General features: G+C 36.6%; 1 protein-coding gene across 4 annotated transcripts; it reads right to left on the reverse strand.

The window, feature by feature from the left end:
* On the reverse strand, positions 1-23,820 carry ERGIC3 (ERGIC and golgi 3). Of its 4 annotated transcripts, XM_039319213.1 has the most exons (14): positions 23,667-23,750; positions 23,155-23,232; positions 20,590-20,660; positions 18,554-18,641; positions 17,325-17,444; positions 16,989-17,082; positions 11,703-11,868; positions 10,467-10,524; positions 6,002-6,033; positions 5,267-5,363; positions 3,429-3,493; positions 2,344-2,480; positions 1,977-2,032; positions 1,452-1,541 (listed from the first exon to the last, which is right to left on the reverse strand). In XM_039319213.1, the coding sequence occupies exons 3-14, from the start codon at positions 20,635-20,637 to the stop codon at positions 1,462-1,464; spliced, it is 1,041 nt and encodes a 346-aa protein (XP_039175147.1). In that variant the 5' UTR covers positions 20,638-20,660; positions 23,155-23,232; positions 23,667-23,750; the 3' UTR covers positions 1,452-1,461. The 4 variants fall into 4 exon arrangements, with proteins under 4 accessions (XP_039175144.1, XP_039175147.1, XP_039175145.1 ...); XM_039319210.1 differs by lacking the exon at positions 23,155-23,232 and having other exon boundaries at positions 1-1,541; positions 23,667-23,819; XM_039319211.1 differs by lacking the exon at positions 23,155-23,232 and having other exon boundaries at positions 17,358-17,444; positions 23,667-23,820.
* Positions 23,821-24,672: the final 852 nt, after the last annotated feature.

A 24,672-nucleotide genomic window follows, 5' to 3' on the forward strand; every position in this document is an offset into this window, starting at 1 on the left:
TTTTTTTTATTTAAAACTTTTTTTAAAACAATGGTAAGCCAAGTAGCCAATGATTTAGTTCATAGTTTTCTATGATAGATGAATTTTTGTTGGCATGGCCATTTCTATGATTAGAAATATCGCATGATAGCCTTTTTCTCTGTAAAGTAAAACTGAAATGCAGGATAAATCTATTTCACTGGGTAAAAACACACTATTATCTAAATACTTTTATGCTGCTCCAATTAGAGAATGAGTAAATAAATAAAGGGTCAGATTGGCACCCAACCCTACTTAACTGACCCCTGCTCTTCTCTCCAACTGCTCTGATGGGTTTTAAGCAGAGAACCTCCCTCTCCACCACAATATTTAACCTAATTCCCAAAACCTGGAAAATCCTGACCTGCCCCATTTGTATTATTCTTCAACCCATTATAACTCTTATCACTTCACAAAATGTCAGTGCGGTTCCTAGCCACTGATAGATTATCCACCCCTAATGTCACTCAGTGCTTCACTTTAGCCACTGCTGCTCTCAAAAAGGATAACATATAAATGATGTGATCAGTAAAACAGCAAAAATTCAGTTGTAGACATTTAAGTTAATGTCATGAAGAGTAAAGTGCCATAGTGGTGCAGTTGATATATACTCCCAAGATGGAGTAGAAAGCAGTGAGGAAACTATTTCTACACTAGGTTCCAAAACATTTGGCCTAGAGTAGGCATAAATTCAATAGGTCATCATTATCACAACCATAAATAATCGCCTTACCTGCTCAATCATCACAATGATTAATGAACAGGATACTTCTGTCAGCTGGACAGTGAGATGAAGAATGAGATACTGCTAATACATATATAAGGCATTGGGGAAGAGTTATGAGACAAGAACCAGTATTTTCACATGGCATCGCAAAATATTCTAATCAACTTTAGAAAATGAATAGCCAAAGATGAAGATCATGTGACCTATTGCAGAGTGTGGTTAGAATTAAAATATTACATACCAATGAAGAGGGAAAAATGACTGCCATAAGCAATATTTTTGGATATAACAACTCTTGATACTACATAAGCAAGCTTTAAAAAAGTAAATTATCACATCACTTTAGTAAAACTTTTTCCTGAGAATTTATTCCAACCACACATTTTACAGTATCACTAAATACAAATTAAATTAGAAATAACTAGTTTTAGACATATACAAGTTCTTATAGTCTATATTCTGGATGACGCTTTTTTTTGGAATATAGAAACTGAAATATATGCCAACAGATTACGGTGCATATTAAAACAGAAATGTTTTAACAGCCACAGACATTGATGTTTAAATTTAATCCCTGTTTTACTTGTCCCAGAACTAGAATGTCAGTCTCTTCTCAAAGTTCCAATTATCTTCACTTGGCACATTCGTATTGGACATTGATGTTAGGGTAATTTTTCATTTCTTCAAGTCTTTTAGGAAGGATTGTAGAATCTAATCTATGTAGTTTTTCCAAGTTCAATTTTCTTCTGAATGGCTCGAGCCGAATGATAGATCAAAGAATCAATGAGTCCTGCAACTGAAAGGAGGAAAAGGAGGGTCAGTTTAATTAGCCCATATAGGAAGGAAAGAAAAAAAACACACAACTGCAATATTGCCACAAAATAAAAAGAAGCCCCCTGGCATTCTTTCCGAATTCTACTCTTATGGTATAATACATTCGTAACCATGTCAATTTAATCTTGTTGAATCAATCAGAAGTTATACATTTTCAAAAGCTGTATAGTAAGTAGAAGCCACAAATATTACTCATTAATAATCGCAACTGTCAAATTTTCCCTATTTCTCATTTTATTTCCAATGATAATGGCAACTCTGCGAACTTGTAAATGATAGAACTGATTTGAAAATGCCCTGAAAGTATGATATATTGATCAAAACATTTACAAACTAATTTCCAGATTCAAAATGAACAGAAAACTATTTAAATTTCTGAACACAAAAATCCAGTTACCTGTAAACACTCCTCCAATAATGGCACAGACGCCTGTGAGAAAATGTGTAAAGGACCTGGATTTGGAAAAACATTAATATGAATTTACATTCTGAAGGCAAAAATTGAAATCAAGAGAGAGAATTGTTTTATTAAAGCCATTTCATTAATTACATTTATAATTACATTTATACTCAGACAAAAGTCAGATACTTTCAGCTTGGATCTGTTGATTTCAGAATATCTTCCAGAAACCACACTTATTATCAATCTCTATGTATAACACATTTCACATAAAACATGGCTTCTACAGACACATTAAATGAAATTTCATCTGGAGGGAAATTAGGTGGTTTTTTGCTTTACACTCATATTGAGAATCTCTCACCTGTGCTTCTCCGTTAATTTCACCATCATGGGAGAAAGCTCATATAGCACAAACACACCAGGTAGGCCTTGATCTCCAATTAGTCCATTAGCTATTTTTTCATGCCTTGTTACTGAAAATTGATTTGTCCTTACCATCTACAAAAATGTTGAAATAACTGATTAGTGTCAGGCATCATCCAAACTGAAGAAAAGAAAAATGCAGCTAATTGTGTATGACTTTGTGTATTCTTCAGGTAGAAGCATTGTTAAGTACATGTCACTCATTTCTCTTTTAGATATGCCAGAAGACTGCAACCATAGTAACAGTGACCTGCAATCCAACTATCTCCTTTCAAAAATATCTGTGATTCATATTTTGGAAGATCCTAGGCCCACTATTCATGGCTTAATAACAAAATAGAATTGTTTAGTAGAATTGCTTGAAATTTTCTATCTGGTATTTATGAGTGCTATCTCTTCACTCCCAATTAAATATAGCAGATTACTTCCCCGCAAAAAGGACCCTGCTGAAAATTTGAATTCTCCTTCATCCTGTAACCTTTCCACCTGCATTTCTCACAGCAGATTTGTGGGATATATAAAAGGAAGAGAAAACAATACAGGTAGTCCTCGACTTACAACCACAATTTTTGTTGCTAAATGAGACATTTGTTAAGTGAGTTTTACCCCATTTTACAACCTTTCTTGCCACAGTTGTTAAGTGAATCACCTCAGTTATTAAGTAAGTAACAGGGTTGTTAAGAGAATATGGCTTCCCCATTGACTTTGCTTGTCAGAAATTCACAAAAGCTGTTCACATGACACTGGGACACTGCAACCATCATAAATAAAAACCAGTTGCCAAGCGTCTTAATTTTGATCACATGACTACACAGATACTACAATGGTCGTAAGTGTGAAAAATGTTCATAAGTCACTTTTTCCCATGCCATTGTAACTTTGAATGGTCACTGAATAAATTGCTAGAAGACGAGGACTACCTGTAACAAAATCTGAATAAAAGACTGTTTTAATGTTGAATTTAACCAAATTTAAAGAAACTACTTAAAACTATTTAAAGAAAAGACAATATTCAGCTCTTACCTCACCATCAACTTTCATGTACACAGTGGGGACTACTTTTACAAAATACTGGAACATCATCGAAGCTAAAAGCCAAAATAAAATCATAATGGGTATGGGTGAAACAGAATTGTGTTTTGAACCCAGTACAAATACTGTATGATGTCGAATGGCTCTGCTGGATTGTTTTGAATTAAATATAGCTCAGCAGGGAAAAAAAATCACTTTGGTTGTTCCAACTTCAAGCTGAAATAAAATTGGAAGAAGCCCCAGAGTGATTTTACAGGGCACAAAAAGCTAATTTGCATCACCCCATTTTTCATCGCATATATATTGTTAGCCACCCCATCACCCAACACCTTTCCTTCCCCAGCCACGACACATTGCCATCAGTGTTTGCACATGCCACTGCAAAGAAATCCCTCACTGCCAGGGATGTCCACATACATTATTGGCAAAGAAAACCAAGAATGACTTTTCGCCTTTTTCCTCCTCAATTAATTTCTAACTGGAAAATGCATTCTGGGCCACTGTATCTGGAACAAAACACCTTCATTGTTCCATACAAGGACTCAAGCAATTGAAACATTTTTCTATGGACTGGAGCACCAGCTCCCTCATGCACAGAATAGCTCATGCCAAATATAAGTAACCAAAATTGACTGAGGAGAACTCAACCAGTAATTTGGTAGGCATTAATAGAGTTGGGCATGAAATCCACTAGGATCTTATCTTCCCATTCTCTTTGGACTGCTTGTGAAACTCTACTCAATATCAAAAAAGACTACCACACAATTTACTGCATTTCTGTCTTAGGGAAAAATGCAAATTTTTCTGCAGAATTAAGTACTAACATAAATCCTAATTATTATGAGTGAGTATCTATGTAGCCACCTTCTTCCTGGATGTTTTAAGACTTCTCATTTAATAATCCTGGGATTATCTATAGTCTCCTACCCAAGTATTGATCAGGTATGACCTTGCTTAGCTTTTCTCAGATAAACCAAGATTTGTAGGTGCTGCCACCTACTGTGGACATCTAAAAACTTGGGATGTGCAAAACAGTGTGGTTAATTGCTGGAACATTCTTTGTTCTGCAGAACATTGTTTTTCCCACAAAATGCACAGATCTCATGGTGTTTTTCAGAATAGGAAGTGGCTTGTAATTGCACATAACTACCCAAAAGTTAAAAGCTGGGTTTGTAGAGAAAAACTCAAGAAATGTTAAAACTTCAAGAATCTTAAAACAATGACTTAGGATTCAGCAAGAATTTGAAATAGATAAGCACCAGCCATTTTAGGGGTGAAGTTTTATGAATTTCAGTGGGCTCTCAATCATTAAGTTATTTTTATTATTATAACTTGGATCTGCAATTAATAAAACTAAGATGACATATGAAGAGAGTAAAGTGAGAGGTTGAGGCTAGGAGTCCTTCCTTAAAGTAATCACTCAATAAGATTAACAACTCCTCTCTTTGGAAAGCCTTTTTGTTGCTCTCCACTTCACACAAATTAAAAAGGTTAGAAGAAATTAAAAGGTGATACTGTAAAGACTGTGCAATTAGGGAATATCTATTAAAACCTAACTCTATCCACACTGCTAATGAAAACATGGAGAAAAAAGAGAGGATATGGTTCCATTAGACATATATTCCTTATTCTGAAGTAAAAAAGGAAGAGAAAGTTGCATTTTTATGGTTCTGCTGAAAAGTTACCAAACTCCAATTTATAATTAAAATGATTAGTTTAGCCAAGGCATATGTATTTTAATTAAGCACCCAACAAAGAGTAAACAAATGTTGTGCTGGTTGTCACCTTCATTTACCAGTTTAGATTGAAAGGCTGCTTCAAACCAATACCTTGATGAGCTGTGACAATTGTTCCATCAAGTGGGTTCACAAGGCCTGGATAATCCTTCCCAAATGAAAGATGCCTGATAAAATGTGTTATGTTTATCTGAAACAAGCAAACAAAGTCCCAAAATATCAAGGAGTTGAAGAAATAGCACAGATGAAACAGGCTGGAGGCCATTCACAATGCAGGCACCATTTTATATGATGGATGAAATATGACTCTTGTTATTCATCAGTTCCCAGCTAGTGCCTAGGCACACAGGTGTATTTCACAGGCTTCCCTCTTTGTGGAATGGAACAACAAGTGTTTAGCACCTGTGCCAGTTTATGCCAGGTCAGAACTGCTCATATTGTTTCCTTCTGTGTTCCTGCGTGTACATTGCCCGAGGGCAGCTGTCCCCAGGCAATTATACATCTGTACTCCCTCCTGGGAACAGCAGCCATAAGAAAGGGATAGGTTGTTTGTGCTCAGTGATCTACGTCCTCTATCAAAGAGGACAACAATTGTAGCAAAAGGGGAGAGGGATTTTTTAAAGCATGATTTATAATGAATGCATTGTATAATGAACTCTACAACAATTTTCAAAAAGAACAATTGTATTACTCCTACAGTTATACGTTATTCTCTACAGATGCCACACTAATATATGACAAATTATCTACATGTGCACAACTGGTAGATCTCCTATCCCTTTCAATGTAAGGAGAAAGCTCAGATACAAGTTCTCTTAGGGAACTTACATTGTCAAGTCCATAACTCTGAAGATCATGAACTGCAAAAGACAGACAACACATAAAGTTACTGGAGTAAGCCTTTTTGTACGAGACAATTATGCATTTTTAAAAAAACAAAAAAACTAAAAGTTGATTTTTTTAGAATTAGCATTTCTAACTAAAGATCATGATACACTTTTAAGATGAAATAGTTTAAATAAATAACTTAAATAGTTTAAATAAATAAAATAAATAAATAACTCCTCAGTAGTAAACACACATAATTTTTTTTAAATCTTCCATTATGACCCTAAACTGTCTTCTCCTCAGCAATTTCACAATCTTTTTACTGTTACTCTTTCTTTTTATTGATGCCTAAACTCAGTCAGGATAAATTAAAAAGAAAAAAAATATCCATGAAATATCCCAGCTTGGTTATAATTACTCTGTAAATTACTGATTTCAGAAAGCAGACACTTTATTTAAGCAGGATCTACCAAACACATAAACATTCCTCTTTAATATCAAGGGTCTTAAAGAAATATTTAAATATAAATTGTTTAAACATTCCATTTAGCAACTAAACTCATGAAACATTACTGTAACATAAACTCTTAAGGATTTGATCAAGGCAATATAAAAGAATGTGTCAGATCCAACTAAGCAGAAAGATGAAATGCAAAAGTAATATCTAACTAAAGCTACGTTTGGAAAATCTTAAATAATGTTTTATTTTCAAAATTATTATTTCTCATATTATGTAGTAGCAAACATAAATACGGTGTATATATGCAGAGGACATGATAGAACCCTATCATTTATAGCAGGAATTTCTATCCATACTTAGTTGAAAACAGTACACAGCTCTGTGCAAAGTATAAGGTACTTTGTATTTTTAAAATGTGTGTGAAACTGGTTTCAATGATCTATAAAATAGAATGCACCTAAAAGAAGAAACATTCTATTTCATGACTGGGCAAAACAACCCCATTCAGAATGCTCCACTGGAACATTTTAAGTTGGCTTTTTTAAAAAAAATTGTGCTATCAAGTTGTTGTAAATTAGGTATCTAGGATATTGATATATTTACTGTTCAGAATTTCAGTACATTCCTTCCATCTTTCATCTTCTTTAGCATATCAGTTTGAGGTGGAAAGCTTCCTTGATTTTATTTCAGAGTTCTGGTTCCCTGTCAATGAGATTCAGGACTTCAAAGTGATTCCTGGTGTTCTCCTTGAAAACAGTGGGTATATGCTCAAAATTTTGGAACCTGTTTGACTTTATTCTTCTGGTTTAGCTTGTGTGCAAGTTCTGACTTAGAACTTGCACGCGAGCAGTTCATGATCTGTTGCAAAGCTTCCAGCCACACCTTTGCTGCTAAAATTGAATTCTTCCACTTCTTTGTATCAATATGATGTAATGAAGAAATCACTGAGGTGGCAAAAACTGAAAAATGGTTCTCCTGCTTCACTTCTGTTCCTGAAAATAGTTGGCTAGCTACTATTTCCAACATTGGCATTCCTGTCTCTAAGTACAACACATTTGCTTGCATTCAATTTCAGATTGAATTTGACTATGAAACTGATCAACCCCGCCTTCTGCATCAATGGCTGCAGCATAAACTTGCCTATCATATTAAAGGGCTCGCTGCATAATCTAATTGATATTATTTAGATACTGATTGCATTGTACCCAAGGATGATCTTTGCTACATTATTCCTCATCTGAACACAAAATGGACAGCATTTAATTAATTAATAAAAGCATCTGACTGAAAGTGTCCAATTTCAATCCATTCAATTCACTAATCTTTGAGATGTCAGAGTAATCGGTTCATTTCAACTTCCACTATATTGAGTTTTCCTATGGCCGTGCTTTTTACCTTCCCCTTTTCCACTAATTTTCTCTTTGTTGCTTCAGATGTTCTTTTCCTGCATAGCAGCAACAGCAACTAGCTATCCCAAGGGCTTTACTTTAATTGTATCATGAACGCCAAATGGCAAAAATAACTCAGCTCTTCTTCAATAGCATGCATCTAACTTGGGGATGAATCATCATTCAGCACTGAACTGCCAATCATTTTAAAGCTTAAAATGTTCTGAGAGTTCGAAGCATAAAAAACTCAAATAATGCAATTGATGGGCATTACTTGTACTAAGATCCCTGTTGTCGGCTCATGACAAAAAACTTTTCTCTTTCCCATAGCAAAAAGAAAGAAGAAAATGCTCTAATGTAGTTTTCTGCGGTCAGCCAAGTACATATCTTCCCAATGCTAGTGGTCTGAAAGGGTGTAGTAATCATCACCAGGTCCTTGCTTCTTAGGAGAGATGGGACACGCAAGAAAGAAAGAACAAAAGAAAAATATAACAAGCAGCAGATTGTTGCTGTACAATAACTACCACCACCAAGAGTACAAATTAACACCATCGTCATTATCACTATTGGACTATTTAACCACCAGACCACTTCCTTTTAAATAAACAACTTTATTAGGCTGCAACTTCAAAAGAAAAAAAGGAAGAAAAGCACTATTGTATTTCAATAAACAAGCTAACAGAACCTGCATCTAAGTTTAGATGCTGACGTTTAACGTCAGAGTGTAAATTTAGCCAGCAAGGTACTAAAACATGCACAAACAAACCAGCCCAATTTCAATTTTAAATGCACTATAAAAACTCAACTCTATAAAGCATAACAGCCAAACCCTACCAAACCAATCATACCAACATAAAAATTAAAATACTTGTTTCATTTGTAAAGATTTGATTTGATATTGAGAGATAAATTTATGGGACAAACTGCCAGTTCTATGAGTGATAGGCTTCAATTACTTCTGATATATAAGCTTTATAACAATTCCAATTTATTTCTCTTGGAAAATAATTCATTGTGAGGAGTTGACAAATGATAACATTGATACTTCTACAAAGTTTACCTTAAATCATTGTTTACTATAAATCCTATCTTCTTCAAAACCATATCTCCTAACTTTGCAATGGTGTTAAGTCTGGTCTTTATATATATTCTACAGAAAGTTTGAACGGGACCTTACTACTTTACATATATACAGCTTCTATAAGAAAAATTGTGTGATTCAATGGATTAGAAAGGATAAGTAGCAGTACATCCTCTAAAATGTTCAGGGAATTTGTTTTTTAAGAATAGAATTGTCATCAAAACAATCTCAATATTTTAATGGAACATCATAGCCATATAATGCCCATTCCCAGATCCCTGAACCAAAATATCATCCTCAGTTTGGTCAAATCCTTAAGTATTATCAAGCTTTAACAGGAGAAATTAGTCCCCTTCATTATAGACAGTACAGAATTAGCAAATAAAATAAATCAACAAGACTTTAATTTCATCAGCATGCATGCATATTTCCAAATGTTTGAACATTACCTAATTCAGTTAGGACTGCATGTAACAGATAATAAATAATAGATTTACAGAGGTGGTATCCTACTCAGTGTATTTTGACTTAATTCTTTTTAGAGAATAAATTCTTAGAAGACAAATAAAGAACCAAATACTTTTAATAGAGATTTTGTATCTTTTGCAGACAATTGAAATTAACCATGTCAAACATCAGAAAAATGAATAAAGTACTGCCAGAGACTTTCCACACAGGAATGAAAAACTATAATGGATAGTAGCCAACACAGAATTTGACTCAATTTTCAAGAAATTATTATACATAGGTTTTTTTCATAGATATCAAGTAAATTTGCAAGCTTTGTGCAGAAGCCAAAGCCCTTCTTTCTCTTGAAGAAGATTAGCTTATTTATTCAGTTTTAGCTCGCAATCCAACCAATAAGATCTGCAGATTCATGTAGAACATCTCAAGTGCCACATATGAAAAGGAAATAACACACTATATTCATAGTACAATGCATGCCGCAGCTGCAATAAAATTGCTGAGCATATGAAGATCTTTAAAATCACAAACCTAAGGTTTGTTGCTTTAAATTACATATGAATTTTTTAGTCTTAAATATCCAACATTTATATAATCTAAAGTGTACTGAATATGTTGTGTACTGTATGTTGACATGTTATTTTTATATGCTGAAAACATATTTTATTAAATCAATCCTGCAAAAGGAAACAGATGATCATATCATCTGAATGCCTTTAAAATTGTACTTATAGCATTTCCTATGCAGAAGGGAATAATGATAAGCAATTATTTGTAAGTGTGTGCATGCATGTGTGTGCATGTGTATGCGTGCAGATACACACACACACACACACACATCCTTGCATACTACAACTTTCTTATTCTCATGAAAACAGTACTTTTGAAATGTTTCCTCTTGCTAGTTCTTCTACACTCCGTGTATTAGTTATACTGCTAGAGTTCATCACAACTACAGTGCAGTAATTGGACTGATAATATATAAACATCATCAATCAATCAATGTATCCTAAAATTTAAGGGAGGAGGCGGGGAAAGTTTATAAGATATTCAATGCATATGTTACTTTACCATGAACATGAGACTGTTGAAAGCTTTTTCCTGGTGCAAAGTGAAAATTCCCAGCTACCTGTAAGAGAAATCCAGATCTCATTCAATGATCTAGTTTTCTATACCAAGCAGCATCAGCTTTGAAAAGCGTGTCTTTTTAAATTAAGAAAATCCCTCTTATTTGGGTATTTAAAAGGAGCACACATACCTTTGCCTGAAATGGAATCTGAACAGATGCTTCTAACATTTTAAATAAAGCCATATAGAAATCCATTTTGTTTTTATTTGTAAACAACAGCTAAATTCAACTTGACAAAGAATATTCTGGGCCTTTTGATATATCAGTCAAAATATAGAGCCCTTATGTAAGAATGAGTACTTCATCCTTATTTTAAATGCAAATTATTTACTGAACTGCACACTGAAAAGAGGCACTGCCTCAAACATATGCCTATGTTTAAACTCAATACTATTCTTACTAAAGGAGTTACAAGCACATACTCAGAAACAATCCATTCACTGAATAGTAAACAATTATTTGATAGTCAGAGGCTGAATGGCTAAAGATGTGTGAGGTTCTGTCAAAGTCACTTGATTGTTAAGTGAATCTGGCTTGACTGCTTGTCAGAAGGTGGCAAAAACTGAACACATACCCTGGGACACAGCAACTGTCATAAATATGACCAGTTGCTAAGCAATTTTGATCACATGACCATGGGGATGCTGCAACGGTTGTAAATGTGAAAAATGGTCATAAATCACTTTTTTAAATGCTGTTGTAACTTTGAATGGTCACTAAATAAACTGCGAGTCTCCTGGACTGCAAGGCGATCAAACCAGTCAGTCCTAGAGGAGATCAACCCTGACTGCTCTTTAGAAGGCCAGATCGTGAAGTTGAAACTCAAGTACTTTGGCCACCTAATGAGAAGGAAGGACTCACTGGAGAAGAGCCTAATGCTGGGAAAGATTGAGGGCAATAGAAGAAGGGGACGACAGAGAATGAGGTGGCTGGATGGAGTCAACTAAAGCAGTAGGCATGAGCTTAAATGGACTCCAGAAGATGGTAGAGGACAGGAAGGCCTGGAGGAATGTTGTGCATGGGGTCGCGATGGGTCGGACACGACTTCGCAACTAACAACAACAAAATGAACTATTATAGTTGAGGACTATCTATTCTGAATTTCTACTTAGCATGATCAAACGTTTATACTGGGTGAAATGCCAATGCAGAATGATGATAAAAATTGCCATACTCACTTTATTGACCTCTAAAAATCCATATACTTTGCATCCCTCATTTTTCTGCTCCTGCATTTTCTCGCTAAATCCTTCTCTCTTGCACTGTTCTATAGTATCTGGATTCTTGAAGGCCCACCCTCGCCGCCTGTATGCTTCTCTCACATCATCACAATTATTGCAGCATCTGCCAAAAAAATTAAATGCATAAACACATTAATTAGAAAAAGACCATCATACAGCAGCATTACAAAGCCTGAAAATTATGATTATCAGGGATTTTTTTTCAAAAAGTTAATGAATTGGAAGTAATATTAGATAGTGTGCTAGATGTCTGTCACGGCATTTCCAAAGCGTATGAAAACTGGGAGAGACAGGGAAAGTTAAGACAGCCATCACAGTAGTACAGGTAGTCTTCAGCTTACAACCACAATTGAGCCCAAAATTTTTGTGGTTAAGCAAGACATTTGTTAAGTGAGCCTTACCCCATTTTATGACCTTTCTTAGCACAGTTGTTAAGTGAATCAATGCAGTTGTTAAGTTAGTAACATGGTTGTTAAGTGAATCTGACTTCCGATTGACTTTCCCTGTCTCAAAAGGGGATCACATGACCCGGGACACTGTAACGGTCATAAATATGAACCAGTTGTCAAGCATCTGGATTTTGATCATGTGACGATGGGGATGCTGCAACGGTCATAAGTGTGAAAACAGTTATAAGTCATTTTTTTCAGTGATGTAACTTTGAATGGTCAATAAATGAATTATTGTAAGTCGAGGACTACCTGTATTTGGGTAATGATCGGAGACAGAAAATCTGACATCAATACACAACTGTTTTCTAAACCGGGTTATAGAAGCAAATGAAACAGCTTATGGTGCAGAGCCTTTTGGTTGATGGCCTGAGACTCCAATTAAATATTATAGGAAGAGTCTCATGACAAAGAGCTTGGGATAGTTTGGAATTTCTTGATTATTCCTGGCTCAGTAGAAAGCATTTCAAATGGCTAACATACTATGCTGATTGTTTTAGGACAGTGGTGGTGAACCTATGGCACGCGTGCCAGAGGTGGCACTCAAAGCCCTCTCTGTGCCATTGCCCCAGCCCCGCCTCCCCCCACGGCCCCCTCCTCACCAGCAGCCTCCCCAGAAGAGAGTCGCCCTGAGTACAGCCCACGCAGAGCAGCGTATCCAAGGACATGGCAGCTGGGCAATGGGGACAAGACTCCGCCCTCACACCCCGTCGTGCACAGTTGATGCTGTGGCCACCATGGTGCTGTTGGGATGCCTGGGTAATCTGCAGCGGGCTGTGGAGGCAGTGGGTAGCTCTGCGGGTGGGCGGGGTGGGGGTGGGATGGGGTGGGGCAGAGGGAAGGGGAAGGGGGAGGGGGGATAGGGCCAGAGTGGTGGCAGAGTTATGGTGGGGCAGGGGCGGTCTTTGGCCACTCGGTCTCTAAAAGGTTCGCCATCACTTTCTTAGGAGCAATATAGCTTAGAATCCTATGGCAAGCACTCCTACAGAAAGGATAGATTCTTTTTCTTCTCGAGATGAGGAATTAAACAGAATTATTTTATGCTCCCAGGAATGCAGCAGACTTCACATCTGCTAACTTATAGGAACAGGGCATATCAGACCATATTTTAGAGACAACACAAGCATAATAAATAACTGTTGCAATTAACAATGTATTTGTTGTTGTTGTTGTTAATTGCGAAGTCGTGTCCGACCCATCGCGACCCCATGGACAACGTTCCTCCAGGTCTTCCTGTCCTCTACCATCTTCTGGAGTCCATTTAAGTTCACACCTACTGCTTCAGTGACTCCATCCAGCCATCTCATTCTCTGTCGTCCCCTTCTTCTATTGTCCTTCCTTCTCATTAGGTGGCCAAAGTACTTGAGTTTCAACTTCAGGATCTGGCCTTCTAAAGAGCAGTCGGGGTTGATCTCTTCTAGGTTTGAACGCCTTGCAGTCCAAGGGACTCGCAGGAGTCTTCTCCAGCACCATAGTTCAAAGGCCTCAATTCTTTGGCGCTCAGCCTTTCTTATGGTCCAACTTTCACAGCCATACATTGCAACTGGGAAAACCATGGCCTGGACTATACGCACTTTTGTTGGCAGGGTGATGTCTCTGCTTTTTAGTATGCTGTCTAGATTTGCCATAGCTTTCCTCCCCAGGAGCAAGCGTCTTTTAATTTCTTGGCTGCAGTCCCCATCTGAGGTGATCTTGGAGCCCAGAAAAATAAAATCTGTCACTACCTCCATTTCTTCCCCATCTATTTGCCAGGAATTGAGAGGGCCGGATGCCATGATTTTGGTTTTCTTAATGTTGAGTTTCAAGCCAACTTTTGCACTCTCCTTCTTCACCCGCATCAAGAGGCTCTTTAGTTCCTCTTCACTTTCTGCCATTAGAGTGGTATCATCTGCATATCTTAGGTTGTTGATATTTCTCCCGGCAATCTTAATTCCAACTTTTGATTCATCTAGCCCTGCCTTTCTCATGATGTGCTCTGCATATAAGTTAAATAGGCAGGGCGACAGTATACAGCCTTGCCGGACTCCTTTTCCAATTTTGAACCAATCAGTGGTTCCGTGTCCAGTTCTCACTGTTGCTTCTTGACCCGCATATAGGTTTCTCAAGAGACAAATGAGATGGTCTGGTACTCCCATCTCTTTAAGAACTTGCCACAATTTGTTGTGATCCACACAATCAAAGGCTTTTGCATAGTCAATGAAGCAGAAGTAGATGTTTTTCTGGAACTCCCTAGCTTTCTCCATGATCCAGCGTATGTTGGCAATTTGATCTCTAGTTCCTCTGCCTCTTCGAAATCCTGCCTGTACTTCTGGTAGTTCTTGATCCACATACTGCTGGAGTCTAGCTTGTAGGATTTTAAGCATAACTTTACTAGCATGTGAAATGAGTGCAATGGTGCGATAGTTTGAACATTCTTTGGCATTGCCTTTCTTTGGAATTGGAATGTAAACTGACCTTTTCCAATCCTGTGGCCACTGTTGAGTTTTCCAAATTTGCTGGCAAATTGAGTGTAGCACTTTTACTGCATCGTCTTTTAAGATTTTGAATAGCTCAGCTGGAATACTGTCACCTCCACTAGCTTTGTTGTTGCTCAGATTTTCTAAGGCCCATTTCACTTCACATTCTAGGATGTCTGGTTCGAGGTCAGTGACCATCTCATTGTGGTTATCTGGGATGTTAAGCTCATTCTTGTATAGTTCTTCTGTGTAGTTTTGCCATCTCTTCTTAATCTCTTCTGCCTCTGTTAGGTCTCTGCCATTTTGGTCCTTTATCATGCCCATCTTTGCATGAAACGTTCCCTTCATATCTCCAATTTTCTTGAAGAGATCTCTGGTCCTCCCTATTCTGTTGTTTTCTTCTATTTCTTTGCACTGTTCATTTAAGAAGGCATTCTTATCTCTTCTAGCTACTCTCTGGAATTCTGCATTCAATTGGGTGTATCTTTCTCTTTCTCCTTTGCCTTTCGCTTCCCTTCTTTCCTCAGCTATTTGCAAAGCTTCCTCAGACAGCCATTTTGCTTTCTTGCATTTCTTTTTCTTTGGGATGGTTTTAGTTGCTACCTCTTGTACAATGTTGCGAACTTCCATCCATAGTTCTTCAGGCACTCTGTCTATCAGATCCAGTTCCTTAAATCTATTTGTCACCTCTACTGTATATTCATCAGGAATATGATTTAGTTCATACCTGAGTGGCCTAGTGCTTTTCCCTACTTTTTTTCAATTTAAGCCTAAATTTTGCAATGAGAAGCTCATGATCTGAGCCACAGTCAGCTCCTGGTCTTGTTTTTACTGACTGTATAGAGCTTCTCCATCTTTGGCTGCAGAGTACGTAGTCAATCTGATTTCTATGTTGACCGTCTGGTGATGTCCATGTGTAGAGCCATCTCTTGGATTGTTGGAAAAGAGTGTTTGTTATGACCATCGTATTCTCTTGACAAAATTCTATTAGCCTGTGCCCTGCTTCATTTTGTACTCCAAGGCCAAACTTGCCTGTTATTCCGGTTATCTTTTGGCTTCCTACCTTAGCATTCCAATCCCCCATGATGATAAGGACATCATTTTTTGGTGTTAATTCTATAAGGTGCTGTAGGGCTTCATAGAACCGGTCAATTTCATCCTCTTCAGCACCAGTGGTTGGGGCATAGATTTGGACTACTGTGATATTGAATGGTTTGCCTTGGATTCGAATTGAGATCATTCTGTCATTTTGGGGATTGTATCCCAGTATTGCTTTTCCTATTCTTTTATTGACTATGAAGGCTACTCCATTTCTTCTGAGGGATTCTTGCCCACAGTAGTATACCTGATGGTCATCTGAGTTAAATTCACCCATTCCTGTCCATTTTAGTTCGCTGATTCCTAAGATGTCGATGTTCAGTCTTGTCATCTCTTTTTTGACTACGTCTAGCTTGCCTTGATTCATGGATCTTACATTCCAGGTTCCTATGGAGAAAAAATCTTTACAGCATCGGACTTTCCTTTCACCACCAGATATATCCACAGCTGAGCGTCCTTTTGGCTTTGGCCCAGTCGCTTCATTCTTTCTGGCGCTACTAGTACTAGCCCTCTGTTCTTCCCCAGTAGCATATTGGATACCTTCCGACATGAGGAGCTCATCTTCCATCTTTTTGCCTTTTAGTACTGTCCATGGGGTTTTCATGGCAAAGATACTGGAGTGGTTTGCCATTTCCTTCTCCAGTGGATCACATTTTGTCAGAACTCTCTGCTATAACCTGTCCGTCTTGGGTGGCCCTGCACGGCATAGCTTATAGCTTCATTGAGTTACGCAAGCCCCTTTGCCACGACAAGGCAGTAATCCATAAAGGGGTAACAATGTATATATACTTCAAATACCTGGATGTAACCATCCTAAGAAAATAATGCAATAAAAAACTTCCACCCAACAGCTTTGCTTCAGGCAAAACTATTATTGCACAGTTTGTAATCCTATCTGCCTTGGGACCTTATAAGAGTTTACCCTGGAGTGAAATGAATGGTTCAATCCAAACCCAAATTAAGTGGCTGAAATTTCCACTATTTCAGATTCAATCGGTCTGCTATTACTTGAGAAACATTTCCTACCCTCTATTAACAATGAAAAGCCCAGTAAACCCATATGATGTTCTAGGCAAGAAAACATGGAAGAATATCAGCTAAACTACAAACAACCACAAGCTTAATCCTTTTTAGTAAGTTCAGAAAATGATATAGCTATGCAGCTCCCTCCCGAAACCATTTTCTTGCTTCCAAGTCATAGTAAGAAAAGTAAAACCTACTTGATATCCTCGGATTCTGCTCCGTAACAGCTTTCACAGCGTTCAGGATCTAATGAATTTGGATTAAAGAATAGTTCCTCTTCTTTTCCTAACTCTGAAATAAAGACATAAAACCTGTAAAAGTAATGTATGACTAAGCATATCAGTGCAGAGCATGCTCAAACATCACTAATACTGGTCCATGTCTATTAGTTGTACCGAATATCTGGCCACAATAGAAACTTATGCCAGCCAGTCACTTTTATACCCTTAAAATCAGATGTCATAAAACTAAACCCAGTGTTACCATCTCATCTGCAATACTGCTCCCACACTGGAACAGTATATCTATTCTACCATGTCTTTCTGCTTCTGGAGTCACATGCTTGCCATCTTTATCCAAGCGCTGTTTGAAGAGATTATGCTCAACATCTAATTGTTGCTCTCCAGCCACATCCATTGCATCAATGCTCAAATCTGTAAGTAACAAACAAAGACAGTTCCAAACCAATTTCTTGGGGACAGTTATAATATACAACATATCCATCAGGCCATTAACGAGAACACTGAATTTTTTTTGAAAACTATAGCAATTAGAAGACTGGGTAATCAAAAATCAATGTAGATCCATAATCACACTAGCTAAGATCTAAGGAAAGAATCCTGAATCAATACTAATATATGAGAATTGATGAAAATCAAGAAAGGATGCATGGCGCAGGTTAAAGAACATTTACATATATCTGACTATTATTTATGTCTTAACCCTTAAGAGTAGCACTTCCTTTTACCACTTCAATATTATTCCCTTGTAATCAGCATCCATCTTAACAGAATCACAAAATTGGATGGGACCTTGGAGGTCTTCTAGTCCAACCCCCTGCTCAGGCAGGAAAACCTATATCATTTCAGACAAATGGCCATCCAATCTCTTCTTAAAAACTTCCAGTGTTGGAGCAGCCACAATTTCTGGGGGCAAGTTATTTTACTGATTAATTGTTCTAATTGTCAGGAAGTTTCTTCTTATTTCTAGGTTGATGCTCTTCTTGATTAGTTTCCATCCATTTCATTCCATCCATTGTTCTGCTGCCTTTGGGTGCTTTGGAAAATAGATAGACCCCTTCTTTTTTGCAGGCCCTTAGATATTGGAACCCTGCTATCATGTCAATCCTAGTCCTTCTTTTCGTTAAACTAGACATATCCAATTACTGCAAACATTCTTCATATGTTTTACCCTCCATATGTTTTAGCCAAATCATCTATGTTGCTTTTCTCTGCACTTTTATAGAGTCTTAATATAATATAATAACAAGGCATTATAAAATAGTACTAACACTTTATGTGATCTTGGTTTTATCTCTCCGTTAATGCAGCCTTGGACTGCACTGGCTTTTAAGTAAAATCTTACTTTTAAGATTTTACTTTTAATTTTAGGTAAAATCTTATTTTACTTTGCAGAGTAAAACTTGTTTTACTTGTTCCTAATATTAACTAAAATATTATAAAATACTAAGTGAAGACAAGGAGTGTCCATTTTTCCATCATTTCATTTAACTAAAAAGCAAAATTCAACACCCTTTACTCACAAGCACATGGCATATGTGGAAAAGCAATGTCTATATTTATCCGTAGCTTATCTCCCCTTGATTTATCAACATATAATTCTGGGTGAATCTAAAGATAAAAAAAAATAAACAAGCATAAAATCATTTATAGCTTAGACCCAAGCTACTTATAGGATCATTTATTCCCATAAATTTTTATCGCCCTCTTAAATCAATGGGACACAATGGGATATGTTTCACATCAAGCACCAATTCAGATTTCTCCATGACAGGGCCAATATTAGTGAACAAATTACCACCAGAGTTAAAGCAAGCTCCTGGTTTATTTCAGTTTAGACGCAGACTCAAAATATGGTTGATTTTTTGAGGAGTTTTAACGTTATATTTTATTTTTGTTTTTAAAACAGTTTTTGCTATACCTTGCAAAGTGTTCGAGAAGTAACTGGCTCACATATTTTCTACATAAATGCATTATTTATTAGAACATATTAGCCATATGATATTTTAAATCTGTTGGTTATCACCCAAATTTTATTGCTTATACTGGTTGTTTTTTCTTTTTTTCTCTTCCTTCTATCTTCTTTTGAATGCCTGTTTCTTTCAGCATTATTTTTTCCTTGAAAATAATAATTTTGAAAAAGAATACAAGTAGGCTTTGGGTTATGCTTGGCAATTGAGACCAAGATTGTCATTGCTTAGCATGGTATCACATGACTGCTTTGCTTAGTGATGACAATCCCAGCAGTCCCACCTTTATGGTCTCCCACCTTATTTGCTAGGGTAATTTTAAGCTAGACTCCATGAGAACTTGATGAAGATAAGATCCAAAAGAGATTTCTGACATTTTCTATTATATTAAAAATGAGTATAAATGAGTAAATACATTTCATTCAAAAACTCATCAGGAGGTGTAGGTTTTTTTTTTTTAATTTGCTTCAGTGGTTTGAAAACAAGCTTGCTTTCAAGCATCCTATATTAAAAGAATTAAAGAGGACTAGCTGTGGGTTTTGGAAATCTAAACCAAAGAAATATTTCCCATATTCTGGACTCCTCAGAGTGTAGCCCAATACATCTGGAGGACAATAATGTAAGGAATTCAGCTTACACATACTACAATATAGTGACTAGGAGACATACAATTTGTATTGCTTCTTTCAAGACACCTGTTATAAAGAAAAGGAAAATCCTCCAGAGCAGTGGTTCTCAACCTGTGGATCGGGACCCCATTTGGGGTCGAACAACCATTTCACGGGGGTCGCCAAACAACGCAGTCCGCCATTTTTTTCCCCTTTTCCTTAGCTGTGCTACTCCCTTTTATTCTATTGGCTTTTGAAAGCCAATAGAATAGACTCTCTTGAATAGAGTCTAATTCTATTGGCTTTCAAAAGCCAATAGGAATTGTCCAGGCTGTCTCTGCCCTGCTGAGCCTGCCAAAAGTCCCATTCTGCAAACGGTGCTGCACCAGTTGAGTAGTCCTCGACTTACGACCGGTTGAGTAGTCCTCGACTTACGACCGGTTGGGGGTCGCAGCATTAAAAAGGTTGAGAACCACTGCTCCAGAGGCACAATAGTCATATTAAGGTAGAAGAGAGGAACCTGAAGTAACATTTCCTTTTATTAGATGTGTGCAAAAGAGGCAAGCAAAAACATGCAATGGGAGAAGAATAGCAGTTAATGACTTCAAACTACATTAATGTTAATAAAAATGCAAAATACAATTAGAGCAATTTCCTCAGAAACATAAAACTATGTTTTTAAATATATTATTAAATGTATACTTTCTGCTTACGTAAGTCTTCAAAACGGCCTATAATAACAAAATTTACATTTTTAATTCCACTTGCAGAATGGTGTATTTGATCTACCTTTTATCTTTCTAGGCATCTTGTAGGATAAATTAGCCTGAAAGACATAGCTGCTATAGATTTCATAGGACAAGTAGGGAACTTTGAAACCATTTGGTAATATCTAATACAGTAGCTGCTTCTAAAGAATATGTGAGAAAATTGAAGGTTTATATTCAGAAATGGATATCCCAGGACAAGAAGACTCTTTACCTCCTTTGTAAGATAGTATTGGAGCTCTGAGAAGAACAGGAAGAACATGATGAGTCCACTGATTACAGTCACTGCGTACGAAGAAAGGAAAGTTACATGTTGTCATATCTTAAAACATATACATTTATCATTGTATTAACATTTAAGTATAGAAGCTGTAAAGTATTTAGCTGGACAGATTAATGATCTATCTATACTGACAGTTTTTCTATAATTTCAAATACCGTAAATGCCGGTGTACAAGGCGACCCGGCGTATAAGACAACCCCCGTCTTTATAGCCGAGCCGCATTCCTAGAACGTCTTATACACCGGAAACTACCAGTATTTCCGGCGTATAAGACGACTCGGCGTATAAGATTTCAGCGCTCGCGGAAGTCGCCTTATACGCCGGCATTTACGGTAGATCTTTTCCCATTCTACAGAAATACCAGAAATGTAGTACTCTGCAGGGGGGAAAAAAATCTATCACTGAATAAAAGCCATTTATATGTTATTGATTTTATTATAACTTTTTTGTTTTGAGCCACCCAAAATTGTTGAGAGTTGAGCAGCATACAAGTTTAATTTATTTATTTATTTATTTGTTTAAATTTAAATGGCTGCCTAGTTCACTCACAGTGATTCTGAGTTACTTACAAGGCTTACAAATCATCATCATCATCTCCCTAACAATTTTTGCATGTTTCATGTACTATAAATGTATGGGATACCTCAGAGTCTAACAAGGGGGGGGCCTCAATAGGATTTCCCTGACAGGAAATGAAAATGCATACCTTTTAAGAAAATAACACTACAAGCATGTTTGGCTTGCTCAAGGAATCATGCAGGGAATCTGGAGGAATTGGCTAAGCCCTTTGCAATTCACCCAGTGCCTTCAGTTAAAATGCTCAGCACTGTAAAAAGACATGAAAATTTGAAGATTTCCCAGGAAACCAATCAGCCTCTATGTACTTGTTGAGAGAAAGGGATTCAATACCACTTTTTAATCTAAAATATAAAGGTATCTTTCTAGTCCATAAAAATGTAGCTAGAATAAGCACAGGCTTAGGACAATTTAGCAGTTGATTTAGGTACAACAAATTAGTAGACTATCCCCCCCATACACACCTCTGAAAACTTTCTAAAAAAAGTTTGAATCAATATCAAATTTTGGAATGATGAAGCAGCCCAAGAAATAATTACACAAACTAGTCTGGGACTGCAATATTATATAAATTGATTGACTTTTGCTATATTCATGAAAAACAATTCCTTATATGAAGCTTTTTATATCTAAATATTAAATTCATAGAAAAAATGCATGCAAAAACATGTGAAAAATATATTTTGCACTCCAGCTGCATGTGGAAAAGTAACTGCCTGATGAAACTTCTTAATGCGGGATTGGTAAAACAAACATGTTTGTGTTATTCAGATGCAATGGTGCAATGTTTTTACTACATCAATAAAATAAAAAAATCAGGAGGAAAAGTCCTTTCTTAGTTTTCAAGATCTTTAAAAAAGTGAAAAAATAAAATAGGTAATATTCATTTCTCTTCAATAATAAATTGTTAAATATTCATATACTAACAATCAACCATTATTTTCACCATAATTTTTAAAAGCTATACAATAGAATAACATATCTTTTATATTATTATTTATAAGAGATTATTATAATTTTTGCATGCAAATGTTCATTCTCCATGGAAGACTGATATTTTCTTCCAAGAAGGATGCAAGCTTTCTTAAAGTCTTCCTTTCTCTTGTTTACTTTTGATCTTACAGACTGGTGAATGTGTTCTTATCCTCAAAGAGGTCCCAAAGGACAGGGCTGAACATTGTCAGCAGCAGCAATCAACCTGCATTTTCAAAGGGATACTTAAAAAGCTATGCATATATTTTTTTTTCAGTTTCCAGGAAACTGCTTTAATTAAAATTTCTACTATTGTTACCTATCTATAAGCACATATTTAAAAGAGTGGTGCTGAATCCTGAGCAGTAAAACATTCAGAAACACATACCTACTGTATGTAACAAATAAATAAAAAGCTTGGACAAACACAAGTGAAAAACAAATTATACAAAAGTACTATATAGCCAAAAAAATACTCCTAAAAGAGATTATGTATTGATTCATATATATTTTTAAATATTTAATATAGTTTTGAGATGCTATATTTCAGAACATTTAAATTTTAAACAATCAATGGAATCATCAAAAAGCATCCATTCAATATCTCTGCAAGATCAGTTCTGATTCTTTGTCTCAACTCTAAATTATTTTAAAAGAATATGGATTACTGTACTTTAAAATAAGCAATGATAAAGAAAGCCACTATAAGATAATTTGACTTCTTTTCCAGTCCTCAACAGAAGACATATTTTCTTGGAAAATTTTACTCAGTATTAAGTGACAAGACATCTGGCAAAGGCTAAAAGATCTAAGTTTTAAAAAAATCTAATCTACCATATGGTTCTAAACTGGAGAAAGTACAATGAATAGATTTACTGATTCATAGGTTTATTGATTTTTTTTCACCCCAAGAGAGTCATTGGATTGCTAAGGATTTAGGTTCCTTACCAGCAAGTGGTACCAAAGCTGCACCAAGCAATCACTTCATAATCCTGGCTATTCTGTACATTCTTAAAGATTAATTTGCTAAAAAAATGGAAACAATCAAGGCTGCATTTTCTTTAAACGATTTCCTCATACACATTCAATGCACATATAACAACATATACTGCCTTCTGAATTAATGCTGGCATTGAGAAAACGTCAGGTATGATAACGTAACACAGAAGAAAAATCACATTAAGTTCAGCCTCGATACTTTTCAATATGATCGCTACCGATCACCAAGCTGCGAAAGATCCAACTTCACAATCCACAAGACCAAAAGATAACAAATGAGCCAAACTCTTTTCAGTTCACACATGAAACATTACGCTGATCTGTCTGCATGTGCAACACTATGCCTCAACTTAGGACCGCTTTAAACTAGCAGGGATCTCTGCAAGAGCAACCCCTCTTGTCTTCCTCCCGACAGCAGCCCTCTGAGTCCTGTAGTCCTCGGGCAGCCGGCGGTCCCTCACCGAAAGCGCCGCCACAGGTCTTAACCCGAAAATCTTCCAGCGTCTTGGGGAAGGCATCGAACCGCTTTAGCCTCCAAAGCGACTCCATGATGGACACTCCCCCACCCACGAACCAGAAGACACGACGAACTTCCGGCCCTCGCCCCGCCCTCTGTTAGCTATCAAGGGGGTGGCGACAGGTATTGGCTTTCTCGCAGAACTAAAATCCTGATTTCGGTGGGCGTTTCCTTCTCGTCGCCAAAACGGAGCAATTTTGAGGAGCTTCAGTGAATTGATGTCTTGGGTTGCACAACAGGGAATCTTTTGTCTAACCTGGGTCTAAGTCTGGGAACGTTACATCATTTTGTTTCTAGTGGTCAGAGGTTTAGACGGGGGAGTTCGAATTAACCTTCAGGATGGTTATAAATCACCTTCTTTCTAATGATACCGCCAATTTATATATGACATACCATACAGGTTTTTTTTGTCTGAGGATCTTCTATTTGCAACTCTCAAACAGCCCCCAGGGACATTTATAGTGGTTTTTCATTCTAGACCCTGAAATACCTAGTTCAGTTACTAAGATGTGTACTGTATAGCTAGCTGAAGTTCTCTAATTGTAAAGAAGCAAAGGATTATTGAGAACAGATAATAAGCAACTATTGGGCACTAGTTGCAAGAAGTGGTGGTGTAGATTATAAATATAATGAAGAAATAACCAACCGAGGGCTGCGTTTCTAGAATCTCAGAAAATTATTAATACATAATGTGGGTATGGAAAAATAGAATTATTGTTAGGGAAATACTATTATAGGGTATTATGAAATATCTGTAATACCCAATAGAAAACTTTTGTACAAAATCCAGGATTTTTTAAAGTGCTTTTTAAAAAAAAAAATCTGAGAAATATTTAAAATGAACTTCTGCAAGGCATTTGCCTAGTTGTGTAAAGAATATGGAACATTTCTGCTTTTAGTCTTCTGAATTAGTCCATTTGGGGGATGAGCAATTTGAAGTATAAAATATA

The sequence above is a fragment of the Crotalus tigris genome, unplaced genomic scaffold (genome assembly GCF_016545835.1).
Source record: "Crotalus tigris isolate CLP2741 ecotype Arizona unplaced genomic scaffold, ASM1654583v1 scf7180000022411.5474196:2289641, whole genome shotgun sequence".
In the NCBI taxonomy this organism is placed as follows: domain Eukaryota; kingdom Metazoa; phylum Chordata; class Lepidosauria; order Squamata; family Viperidae; genus Crotalus; species Crotalus tigris.